General features: G+C 45.0%; 1 protein-coding gene across 6 annotated transcripts in view; it reads left to right on the top strand.

Annotated features, from left to right (window-relative positions):
• mtd (TLD domain-containing protein mustard) overlaps positions 1 to 13429 on the top strand; it is a 168328-nt gene that overhangs the window by 132313 nt on the left and 22586 nt on the right. For 5 of the 6 annotated variants that reach the window (XM_084600822.1, XM_084600823.1, XM_084600824.1 and 2 more), the window contains 4 exons: positions 7144 to 8816; positions 9928 to 9954; positions 11876 to 12032; positions 12763 to 13093. In XM_084600822.1, coding sequence (XP_084456948.1) covers positions 7144 to 8816; positions 9928 to 9954; positions 11876 to 12032; positions 12763 to 13093 — 2188 coding nt within the window. The remainder of the gene's footprint in view (positions 1 to 7143; positions 8817 to 9927; positions 9955 to 11875; positions 12033 to 12762; positions 13094 to 13429) is intronic. The other variant, XM_084600821.1, reaches the window with a different exon arrangement.

Here is a 13429-nt window from a genome sequence, read left to right as displayed (position 1 = left end):
GAGTGCAAGCGTACTCACCTACCTGTTAGATTTCTTAATTATCCATGAATTCAGGTGTGTATGCATTGGACAGAAAGCTCGTACATGCATAATAAAGGGTTAGCTGCTTCGGGTGCTGCAAGCTCCAGATTTTCAGTACTTTCTAAATGGCAAACGAGATGTGGAAGGGCTCGGCTTGGTCCACTGAATTGTGCGCAGTGTTATCAACTTGGTGTGCATGTGTATAAGCACAGTGTGTCGCTACTTGACTACTTCGGAGTAGTTAAACTCACGGCAGAGGCTGCATAGAGCGATGTTGAATTGCAGACAACTGCCTAATGCACTCTTTGGGGACCTTTCTCAGGCATATCTGTGCTAGAGATAAAATGTTTGTCACTTGAAGCTTGTAGATTTCTCTTGCCATGCTTTCATCCCAAACCATCTGAGGAGAAAAAAAAGTGTCATGGTGTTAACTTCGTTAAACTGAGACAACATGAGGAAGCATGTGTTTAGCCTTTTCAGCTCATGGTTTTGCTTTGTATTTAGCAGCTGACGAAGATGATGGAATGCAATGCAAAGCATGAGAGAGTGGTAGTAAAACTCGTGGAGTGATAGGCTGCGGCAATAGCTATGAGGTTCCATACCCTACTCGCTTCTTGCTATATATTCCTGGGTCTGCTCTACTACAACATTTTTCTTCTTTTTTTGTCCATTTGAATTTTTGTTCTAATGTTGTCACTAGACTAGTCCTCCAAGATCATTCTAGTCGCTGCAAGATATGGAACGGTGAGGTACTTTGGGCCTTGCGAAAGAGCGCACTAAAATTATGTCCCACAGACTCCCCTTCCCCCCGCTCGTTTTTTGTTGCTCACTGAAAATGAAGCTTCTAAAGAATTTGGGCTGGTTTTAAAATTTCATACTTAATACTGAAAATGTTAAATCTTTTTGTTGGTGATATTGTACTTGGGTAGCATTTTTTATATATTTTTTATTTATTATTTATTAGTACCTCCCCCGCAGGGGGCACCTGTTAAAGCAGGTGTTTGCGTGTACTGTGCGACACCACGGACCCCAGCACCCACGCTTAGCCGTGCGTGGCATCGCCGTGTCTGGGGAAAAGGGGATCCTGGTGGTTGAGCCAATGCCGAGTGTTTGGACCTTAATGGCCCCTCGGCGGAGGCAACACACCACTTCGGCCCACGCTTCCCATAGACGGTGCCCCCGGGCTGACCCACCCGGGGGAAATCGGCAGTCGCCTTTTCCTGTCCTCCACTTCATCTTTCACTTTCCTATCTCTTTTCTCAGCATTGTCCTGTCTCCTCCTCATTTCTTGTTTTTCCTTTTTTCTTGGCGGCGAGGGTTAACCTTGTGTGGAGTAGCTACCCTTAGTTGCCCATATTTGGTTATAGTAGCGGTGTACTGCTGGCGTGGGCAGGACTTCTTGCAAGTTCCTGTCCCGTCCCCTCGTTGGGCTCCATGGTGGGTGGCAGGCACGACTACCGAAAACACAAACCCTTTCATGGATTCTTTCTCCCAAACAAATGATCGCCCTCCAAACAAACGAGGGCGGACCGATGCTACAAGCCATTTCTTTGTGAAAACAAAAGAGACTTTCCCAAAGTTCCATGTCATACATAGCGAGGAGCTAGAAAAACTCGCTCGAAAAATCTCCCCTTTCATAGTGTCAAAGTGTCTCACTAAAGACCTGGGCCCTGGATACAAAGTATCAAAACTTGCAAATGGTGACCTCTTGCTAGAAGTACAAACCAAGTGCCAGTCCTCCAACCTGAAACACATTGTGTCACTTGGGGACATCCCCGTCGTCATCACTCCCCACCGATCCTTGAACATTGTAAAAGGAGTAATATCTTAGATAGACTTCATTGCTCTCACTGAAGATGAAATGGCAGAAGGACTAGCAGACCAAAACGTCATAGCGGTTCACAGAATAAAAATCCGAAAGGATAACAAGGAGATCCCTACAAAACATCTGGTTCTGACTTTCAATAGCTGCACCCTCCCAGAGTCAACTGAAGTCGGATACATCAAAATAAACGTCCGACCGTACATCCCAAATCCGAGGAGATGCTTCAACTGCCAGAAATACGGCCATGGTTCGCAAAGTTGCCGTGGCCGCAGAACTTGTGCGAAATGTGCTGCGAACGACCACAACTCTGATAACTGCACCGCAGACCCACGCTGTGCAAACTGTGAGGGGGATCACCCCGCATACTCTCGATCCTGCCAAAAATGGAAAGAAGAAAAGCAGATCATAACACTAAAAACAACAAAGAACATCACATACAAAGAGGCACATACCCAGTACAACAAAACCAAGAACACATTTCAGTTCACCGCGAAACCAAATCTCGCCAATGTGGTGCGACAGGGCGGGGCACCACAACGGCCTTCGGCACCTACCCAGACCTCAAACGAGGCTGAGGTAGTGCCATCCCCTGCCCCGGTGGAAGCAGCTCCCGCTCCTCCACCACCCCCAAAACAGGCTACGCGTCCCTCAGGGTCGGCGGGCCACAAGACCTCTGCCCACGAGGCAAGGTCTAAAAAGAAGGAACACGTGCCTCTGGCACGTTCGTCCAGCACCTCGGACGAGGTAATGGACATAGGCCAGGACAGCTCTTTGCCGTCTTCGTCACAGAGACGGCGGAGCTCCTTGGAACGAACCAAAACAGACAAGGCCCGAATCACGGGCCCTGGAAAAAACCTAACTTAATTTCCAAGCTTTCAACAAAATAAGATGGCATTCCTGGTACAGTGGAACTGTAGAGGACTTCTAAAGAATATTAATGACATAAAAGACATTCTAGATATAGTCTCGCCAGTTGCACTGTGTGTACAGGAAACAAATTTAGGTTGCATGCACTCGAATATACTGAAAAAATATCAAGTCTTCCGCCAAGATCGAGAGCAAGCAAGCAGGCTTTCGGGTGGTGCGGCCATCATATTGCAAAGTGGAGTTCCAGCTCAAGAACTGAAATTAAACACTCCCTTAGAAGCTGTAGCAGCCACAATAATTGCCTTTAAAACTCTTACTGTGTGTTCTGTCTATCTTGAACCAAATCTTAAAATAACACTCCATGATCTAGAAAACCTTTTTTACCAACTACCAGAGCCCTACCTAGTAGTAGGAGATTTTAATGCACACTCTCCTTTGTGGGGAAGTGAAAAAAGTGATACACGTGGACAGCTTATCGAGGATTTTATTCTTAGTTCAGACATTTGCTTATTGAACTCCTGTAAGCCCACATACTGTTCACCAAGGTCAGGAAAAATGAGTTTTTTAGATTTGGCTTTTAGTTCACCTTCCCTTTTTAATGATATTAAATGGGATGTTCTGAACAACCCGTATAGTAGCGACCACCTGCCAGCAATAATCAGCTTATCATACTCACCATCAGTCATGCCGACCAAACCGAAACGGTGGAAACTTCACTTAGCAGATTGGGAGCTTTTTAAAGCAGAGGCGAATCTAGGAGCAGTTTTCTCAGATGCCCTTAGTGTCGACACACTGAATGAATTGTTCACGACTTGCATTATCACTGCCGCTCACCTCGCCATTCCACAGTCCTTAGGTGTGGTGCGACAAAAACACAAGACGTGGTGGTCTCGGGAATGTAAGGAGGCCAAAAAGCGACAAAATAAAGCATGGGGTGTTTTCCGAAGGTACCCTACACACGAAAATCTTACAGCTTTTAAAAAGGCCAAAGCTAAAGCTCGATACATCCGTCGCAACTCTGAAAAAGAATCCTGGCAGAAGTATGTCACATCAATAAATAGCTCAATGACGTCTAAGAAAATGTGGGAACAAGTTCGTAAACTCAGTGGAAACTTTTCCCCGTTTACAATCCCCATCCTCACAGCCCCTGGTGTTCAGACTAGCATAGAAGAACAGGCCAATATACTTGGCGAACATTTCACACACGTTTCAAGTTCGTCACACTACACAGAAACATTCTTAAAATACAAAAACATAGCTGAGAGACAAAAACTCCCAATAAGTGGTGGCAGAAATGAATCATATAATAGTTTTATTACACTCCAAGAAGTAAAGAACGTCCTTGCTGCTGGAAAACAGACTGCGCCTGGCCCTGACGAAATTCATTACGAAATGCTGGCTCATTTATCCGAATCCTCTGTAGAGGCACTTGTGAAATTCTTTAACAAAATTTGGACTCTGGGTAAACTCCCAGAGGCTTGGAAACAAGCCGTTATTGTTCCGTTTCTGAAACCAGGAAAGCCGCCGACCTCAGCGGGCAGTTACAGACCCATAGCTCTGACCAGCTGTTTAGCAAAATGTTTTGAAAGTGTTTTAAACATTCGACTAACTTTCATCTTAGAATCTCATAAACTTCTTAATGTTCATCAGTGTGGTTTTAAAAAAGGGTGCGCAACGACCGACCACTTAGTGCGTCTTGAAAATACTGTCAGGGAAGCGTTCATACATAAACAAAATTGCCTGGCCGTTTTCTTTGACATGGAAAAGGCATACGACACGACTTGGAGGTTCGGGATCCCACGCGATATAGCAGATTTGGGCATCCGAGGCCGGATGCTAAATGTTCTGAAGGACTTTCTATCAGGTCGTTCATTTCAAGTACGTCTCGGTACCACCTTCTCGAGGAACTTTATTCAAGAGAATGGGGTACCTCAGGGGTGCATTTTAAGTACAACTTTGTTTATTGTAAAAATGAATTCTATTAGCAAGGTAATCCCAAAATCCATTATGTTCTCGCTGTATGTCGACGACCTTCAAATAACCTGCACATCCTCAAACATATCAATTTGTGAAAGACAAGTACAATTAACACTAAATAAACTAGACTCATGGGCTTTTAAAAATGGGTTCAAATTTTCCCCACAGAAAACAGTGGCAGTAATGTTCTCACTGAAACGAGGTATACAGATCAATCCCAAGCTACACTTAAATGGGATTGAGTTGCCAGTAAAGAGCGAACATAAATTTTTGGGTGTAACGTTCGACAGAAAACTAACATTCCGGCCTCACATAAACATCCTAAAGAGGAAAGCCATAAAATCTCTAAACATACTGAAGGTTCTCTCTCGGAAACACTGGGGGTCTGATAGGGCGTGTCTTCTACATATATATCGATCTGTTGTGCGGTCTAGCTTGGACTACGGGTCCATAGTCTACGGGTCAGCTAGACCATCATATCTAAGGAAATTGGACCCGGTACATAACCTAGGTTTACGCCTTTCTTGTGGCGCTTACAGAACATCCCCTGTTTATAGTCTATATGCAGAGACGAATGAGCCTCCGCTGAAAGATAGAAGGGCTTCACTCACATGTGCTTATGTCCAGAGAATAAGGTCACAGAAAAAACACCTCTGCTATCCAATAGTCTCAACATGCCGCTCACGAGTAATTTTCACAAATAAACCACAGGCAACGAGGCCACTGATAATGCGTTTCGAAGACATTTGCAGTGAGCTAGAAATTCTGGACACCTTGCCCGACACTGCACCAAAAAACAGCCCCCTACCCCCATGGTACAAACTTCCAAATGTCTGTGATCTCACTCTAACACACTTCAACAAAAGCCAAACTCCGAAAGAGCATATAATACAAGAATTTCGCACAATAAAAGAAAAGTACAGTAATTATACAGAGTTTTATACAGATGGATCAAAAACTTCTACTTATGTTGGCTGTGCCGTAGTTGAAGAGAACTGGGAACAAATAATTAGGCTTTCTCAGTGCGCATCAATTTTTACAGCTGAATCTTATGCTATCCTGACAGCTGTAGAAAAAATAGTGAATGAAGGCATTGGGAACAGTGTCATCTACACCGATTCGTTGAGTGTACTGATGGCTTTAAATCACAGAAATGCTGCCATGCCTCTAATCGGTGACATAATACATAATGTAAAAATGATCACGACACAAGGACATAACATAGTGTTCTGTTGGGTCCCTAGTCACGTAGGCATTGACGGAAATGAAAGAGCAGACAAATGTGCTGCACTTGCCCACAACAAATTGATTCAGAAAGTAAACATACCACATAGTGATTGCTTGAAATTAATAAAACATAAACAGATGAATAAATGGCAGTCCAGATGGAACAACCAAGAAAATAATAAGTTGCGTCTCATAAAGCCTCTACTAGGAGAATGGAAATCGAGCACACATCAACAACGTTTTATGGAAGTGATAGTATGCCGTCTTCGTATTGGAATACACATCTTACACATAACTTTCTGCTAATGAAACATAACAAACCGACCTGTGAAGAATGCGACGAGATACTCACTGTAAACCACATTCTAATTACATGCTCAAAACTTGAGGCACTACGGAGAAAACATTTTACTATATTTTACAATCATACCATCCCATTCCATCCCACCTCGCTTTTAGGAGAAAGAGCACTTGTAAACCTAGCATCTGTTCTCAGTTTCCTAGAAGGAAACTTTTTAAATAAACTATAGATTTAACTTATCCATTTCCTCTCTTGCAACCAAAACATACATTCACCTTGCTCTTGGCGCATGATAGCCTTAGTTGCTTATGCGCCATAAAACCCAACACAACACAACACATTATTAGTACCTCAAAGGCCCACGAGAGGCATTAAATTGGTACTGTCAACTGTACCTTAGTTTTCCATCGCATAAAAATGTCTAAACTTGCTTTTTGTTAGATTTAGTAGGTTTCTAAAGCAAACAGCTTGAACTGTCAAAATGGTATAACATTATTTTTTCTCATAACATAAGAATCACATGGGTGAAAGCATGCTTGCATGGGTAGAGAAAGCATCTTAATGAGCACTGAGTGTCGTCTCAACGAAGTAGTTCAGAGCTTGATGTCATTGACTAGTGTCCCTCATTAAGCTTGCTTGTTAAGGTCTTGCAGAGTTTTCTGGTGACTATTGCAATGCATGTTCTTTTCACCCTTGTTCCGTGTGCCTAACTTGCACTGCATAATGCTATGTGACGTAGTAGTCCTTTTCACCACTGACAGTTGCTGAGATTAAGCTGTGTGGACCTTAAGGTATGACTGTGGTTAGGTGTAAACAGAAGGAAAGTAAAATAACAAAAAATAGTACAGTGATGTGAGAAAGAGCAGAGGATTATATAGATGTAGAACTCTAGCACCTGATTATTGTCTTCCTCATGGCTGTGCAGGGACACAGCAGTGCTGGACCCTGCATCAGGCATTAAACTGGAAGAACCATACCGCCCTGCTGACTACCAGCCACCTCCTAAAGACCAAGCAAACAGTGATGGGAACCAAGGGGAAAGTTCATCCACTCAGCAGTGCACTGCTGAAGTGCAGGCCACCACTTTAACACTGCAGGGGGACAAACTCAGCTCAGAGTTGTCACATTCCGAGAGCGTTTGGGAAGAGGCCGTGCCCGATCAAAAGGTGGTCCTTGTCACCTCACCTCCTGAGACACCAGCAGCGGATGATGAGCCTGTTCCCACAACTCATCCTGGTGCTGAACAGAAGTTGCTGGTCTCAGAAACTGAAGCAGAGAACAAAGCTCCCACTACTTCCTTGTCTCGGGAGACTGTGGAGCCTGAGCTTCCAAAACAGGTTCAACCTGAATCAGCCGCCACATATTTGAAATCTGAAGACAACGAACAACCAGCTAGCAATCCTGCAAAGCAGCGTGTGCATTTGGGAAGCAGTGCACAGGAATCGAAAGAAAAAGGGGAGCAACCTGTTGGTGAGCAGCCAAGTGCAGCAGCATTGGAATGTCACAAAGCTCATGGGCTGCCAAAAGATGCATCTGCAAGTGAAAAAGTTGCAGATTGCGTCGCTCCTGAGGTGTTTGGCACCGCGGAAACCAAGTCTGGTGTTGAAGGAATGGCAACAGAACAGTCAGATGTGCATGGTTTGCTGGCCTCGGAGGCTCTTGAGAAAACCGGGAAAGCAGTGATGGCCGAGGTGAGGGAGCCGCAAGAGGCAGCTGGTGGCGAAGTGGGCATGGGGGAGTCTAACAGACCAATGTCTCGTGGCACTCAACACGAGGCCCAACTGTGTTCTACCACTGCCCAGGTGGAGCCGAAACACGACCGGGCAGGTGATGACAAGCCAGCCAAGGATATTGCAGCAGTGACAAGACCTCTTCAGGAAAAAATACTACCACCACCACCAGCGGAAATGGAAACGGCACAGAAGCAAGTTGGCAGCTCGGAAATAAGGCCAGTGGCAATGAAGCGAGATGAACGGCTGCGTGCCGAGGATTACTCATTTAAGCCCATCAAGAAAGGCTCAGAATCTCCGCCAACACCTCGCAGAGAGCAGGACAGTAGAATTCGAGAAAAGTCATTCACACCGCCGCCACAGCCATCATCGGGAAGGAGCTTACCTGAGCCAGCTCGGTGGGCTCGCATGCTTAGTCCAACACTCAAGCTGGACTCGACATCGTGTGATGCAGCAGCGGCACCGGCACTTTCGGAATCAAGGAGCACCGGCTCAGCGGAGAATGTGACTCTGCGCATGCGAGAGTGGGCATCGGCTGAAGGTGGTGTGGCATCTGAGAGGAGCCAGGAATCTGCGCATGAACGGGTGCTAAAGCGGCTCTCGAATCCAATGGAGTCCATCTCATCATACACACACTCCATCTCCAAGATTATAGCATCATCGCCAAAGTCGCTGGCCGATTTTGTGCGCGGTGCTGACGAACCAGCAGCAGCAATGCCACCACCACCACCACCTCCGCCACCGCCACCTCTACTGTCACCGGGACCATCAGCAGAAGAAAAGAGGCCCTCATCGCGGGCTGACAACGCAAACGTTTGGCTCAAGAACATGGTTGAGGAGAAGCCAGAACTGTTTGCAGCATTTGAAAGTGAGTTGTTCCTTTTTTCTTTACATGGCAAGGCAGGTAGGCTCCATTACAAATCAGTACTTTGCTGCCGATCTGTGTTTTCGATTTTCATTAGTTTGCTTACAGTGGGCAGAGGAGGACAATATACGTAGATAGTATGATTGATTAGCCTTAATCAATGAATGAGTTCTTATTTGCAAGTGCAGCTTTACACGGATCTGTGGTGAAGCACTGCAAAGCCAAGTGTGTGCACTGTGAAGGAACGTCCTGACTGAATGCTCTGACTTGTGTCGTGCATATTTTCATCCTGCTAGAGAAGCGGCCATGTGTCTTGCTGCTATGGATTTGACAACAGGGGGCATTTCGCACTGCTTTAATTTTTTGTAGATAGTGTATGTTGAAGGTATGTGAACTCTGAAAGGCAGTCGAGCAATTTTCGTCAATGTTGTAGCCATGAAGAGGTGGTTGATGGCCACACGCCTGCACTATAATCCTGACATACTATCTACGTATGTAGTAAAAAAAATTCTAATAAAAAATTGACCAAGTGGTTGACAAAAACACAATCGGAACAAATTGGAATCCTGTTGGTTTCATTGGTCTCCGTTGACAGGGTAGTGCTTTTCTATGAGCGTTTGTGACCATAGAACATGCCTTCAAGAATATAATCGCAGACATAAAGGTTGTCAACCGAATTACAATCAAAATGGTTTCATTAGTTCTTCTTTGCAAGAGCCACACCGCGGTGGCTCGGTGGTTATGGCGCTCGACTGCTGAACCCAAGGACTTGGGATAGAATCTCGGCTGTGGCGGCCGCTTGTCGATGGAGGCGAAAAGCAAGGCGTCTGTGTACCGTGCAATGCCAGTGCACATTAAAAAACCCGAGGTGGTCAAAATTTCCTGAGTTCTTCACTACGGCATCCTCAGTTGCTTTGGGACGTTAAACCCCATAAACCAAACAAAGTTGTCTTAGGAGCAAGTGAAATAAAATAGTATCCCTAGGACACATTACTTTTTATCTGATCATCTGATCATGTATTGCACAACTGCAATTTTTTACAAAATGTTCCTAACAGGAGCTCTTCATTCTTACATTTCACTTGTCTTCTCTCTCTGAACCTGGACTGTGCAGAACTGGGATTCATTTTTGACGACAATGGTTAGTACCGAAACCGAACTTGGCAAGGCTTTTCTTGGGGAAGCTCTTGGTTTTTCCCTATATACCCTACTGCCTTGTCCCTTTGCTTGGGGACATATTTACTTTTTTTCCGGTTTCCCGTTTGGTGCTGGGTGCCCTGATGTCCTATGTCAATTGTGTTGTTGCTGCTTGTTCCAATAGCAGCTGTGTACAAATGCTGACTTGTGTCCTTGTTGATGGCTGCTTTGACCCCTGGGTTGCGGGATGCAGCAGTTTCGTTCACAAGCCTTTGCTTTGGTGTCCCGTCACAGATGACGCCTTGCTTTACTGCTGACTTTTTACTGAGGCATGCACATGTTTCTCTTTGGTTTGCAATTTTACTGGCGTATAACTTTTCTGCAGTGCTTGCTTGCGTTATTGATTCTCTTACCAGTCTTTCTTTATTGTTGCAAATATGCATGACTTCTCTACTAAACAAAATATCTTCTATAATGTGCTTGAAAGCATGCTGTGTTGTTTGTTATATTTATGTCTTGTCAGATGAAAACTTGCCTTTCATTGTCTTGCATAACATTTATCTTTTAAGAAAGTTTCTTTATTCTTCTCTCTGCATCTTAAACTACCTTGTCATGGCTACTGTCTGGGTCACCTTTTCGTAGCTTCATTTTTTTTTTCTAAGCATATACATTCCAATTGTCTTTAATAGAAGCATCGAAATAATAAAACTGCCTAGAACACTGTGGCATTAACTATCCCAAAAGAGGTGTAGATGTCGGATAAATGTGTAGCTGCAGCCAATCTGTTTTGATGGTGCCTCAAGGGTTCACAGCATCATAAAAGGCAAAGAGAATTCTGCACAATCGTAACCAGTGCAGTGTGCTTGGTTCTCATAAAAGTAGGTGCCTCGAAGGTGCTCCTGTTGCAACCATGGAACTGCTTTAATCCATCGTGGAACTGAGGCATGTGGTTGAGTGTATGTTGCTAAGTTTATGAAGCAGATTGTTTTTGCAGGTGTCTGCCCTGCAATATTTACCGTGCCTACATACTGTCAGCTGCTGTTGCAGCCTTGTGCTTGCACAATTTGATGCAACTGATTTGGGCTAGTGTGGTCACGTGATGTTCTGTAGATCATTCTGTCTGTGGGATGTGACTGAATGCTGGTCACTGCTATAAGAATAATCTACCTCTGGTCATGATGGACATTTATTAGAAATGTCACGAATAAACAAATGTAGGAGCAAGCCTGTTTAGTACCTTGCCACTGTGCTTCGTTCTTCTGTGACAGCCTAATTTTGAGTGACCTGCTACCTCTAAAGTGTCTTTGCAACCAGGACAGATGTTGCTACTTGTGGGAAAAAAATAATCGATTATTAACTGCAATGTTTTCGTAGCGTGACATGACCACCATGTCACACCTCTTGCTTTCTCCTCTTTCTTAAAGTTAGCTTTTTTTATTTTAGCTTCTTTATGTTTCTCATTTGGTTACATAGTGCTTTTTGTTTTGCATCAGGTGCGAGTGACTTGATCACAACCCTGTGAAACATTGCAAGGGCAGATTCTAAAAAAAAAGGTTCTTCAACTAATTGTACTAATAATTTATGCAGTGTTATGTTTTGTGGAGTAAAGCTAAATGAAAATGTAGCTAACTTCAGGGAAGTGAAATACCATGTCGCAGGAGGCTCCGCATGGTAGCGTCAAGCTAGCAACTTTCACAGTAGAGGCTCAGTGCGAAGCAGATGGTTAAGCGGCAGTACTCTAGCGGTGCAAGATTGACTAGGAATACAGTTTGCCTAAATGTCTTTCCTGTGCTGCCAAACAGCGCTATCTCCACCGTGCTGTGTTTCTATCCTTAGGCACTTGCATATATTCACTATTTTTTATGTAGAGAAAAGCTGACAGGTGCCTTTCTCGTTATCCCTCTTCTATGATGCTGTAATGGCAGAGCTGGTTCCTCGGCTAGCTCAGTCATCGGAGGCCACGCTGCTTTACCTCTGCCTGCGCATGGGCCGACCTCTGCACAAGAAAGTCCAGTGTTCTCTCACTGCTTCGTCGAAGCGGCGTATTCGGCCACAATACTGGTTCGGCATTCCTCGAAACAGGTACTTGTTTGTCCATGAAATATCTCTGGTACAAATTTGTTGCATGATTTGCTGCTCATGAGTACCTTCCTTGGGCTCTGCAAGGCAGAGTTGAAGGATTTTAGTGTCATTGATTGAAAATTGCCTTTTTTTTCTTTGTTCGGTAGATGTTTAAAGCTTTTTGGCACTGTGGTCAGACGCAGCAGGTTACGGTGTGTTGTGGATGCGGCAGTGGTATCCTATGCCACTCATATTTGTGGGCTTCTGATATGGCGCTCACTGAAAAGGCTAGCTCCTCTATATTTGATCTGATGCAACCTTTACTTTCCACCTAGCAGAGCAAATTTCACTCTGTGCATAAAAGTTTGTATGAGAGAGAGCTTTTGCACTGGGTGTAGTGACACACTGTCGCATGGGAAATGCTTGGCAAAAAGCACATTTTCAATTTTTTGATTCTGTGTTGGCCTGTTTCACCAGTGGAAAGTACGGGTGTGCACTCTTGTGTACCGTCAACTCCGAACAAGTTGTTTACGTGTGCGTGCAAGACAAGTGTGGATTTATGGACTCAAGGTGTGGTTGCATTGTCACTCTGATTCTTCAGGGGAATTTTAGCAAGAAAAGGTTGCCTCGTTGCTCCCCACTTAAACCCGCTTCCAGTGTGGGACTACAGGCCACAGTGCACAGTTCTGTTTTTATGCTCCCTTTCCGTCATATTCACATCTTTACTTTGCTGCACCTTTCCTATGTGCAGGGCAGACGAGCTGTACTATTTTCTGGAAAAGTGGGCACCCTCCGTGTACGGTGATGTGCATCGGGTGGACCTGGCGAGCCGCGGCTTTGAGCAGTTGCCCGAGCCAGGGGACGATGATGAGGTTGAGATGTCTTCCACTGCTTTTCATGCTACGGGGGGGACAAGTGTCACCGAGGAAGGGCGTGAGACACCCGACGCGAGTGGCGGCAGCAAGGGACACCATGGCTCCAAGAGGGGCCACGGTGGCGCTCTGCGCTTTTTCAAGCTCTTTGACAGCACCACAGTGCCACCTGGAGGAGGAGCACCTGCTGTCTCACCCGGCGACTGGGAGGCAAGTGGCACGCTGCTGCGCCACCCATTGTTGTGCAAACTATGCGTACAGCAGTAGCTGTTAGAGTGAGACACTCCAGTTCCACAACATTGCTCTAGGCACAGCGGGAAAGGCAGGGCAAGAAAAATGAGATTAAGGAAACAAAAGAAGAAAGTTTCAGTACACAATAGTTTCAGGACACAGTGCAGGTTGGGAAAAACAAGGGCAGCACTGCACATTAGAGGTGCAGTACGATGGGTTCTTGCATCATGCTGGTTTCTCTCATTAATGGAAGTATTACTGTTATTGCATTGCACTGCTTAGCATCATGTTTTGTCAGTGTTTGGTGTGCTTATG

The sequence above is a fragment of the Amblyomma maculatum genome, chromosome 4, assembly GCF_055883805.1.
Source record: "Amblyomma maculatum isolate TAMU_Amacu chromosome 4, ASM5588380v1, whole genome shotgun sequence".
Lineage (NCBI taxonomy): Eukaryota > Metazoa > Arthropoda > Arachnida > Ixodida > Ixodidae > Amblyomma > Amblyomma maculatum.
Note: the sequence above shows the minus strand (reverse complement) of the source record. Positions and strands in the feature narration are given on the sequence as shown.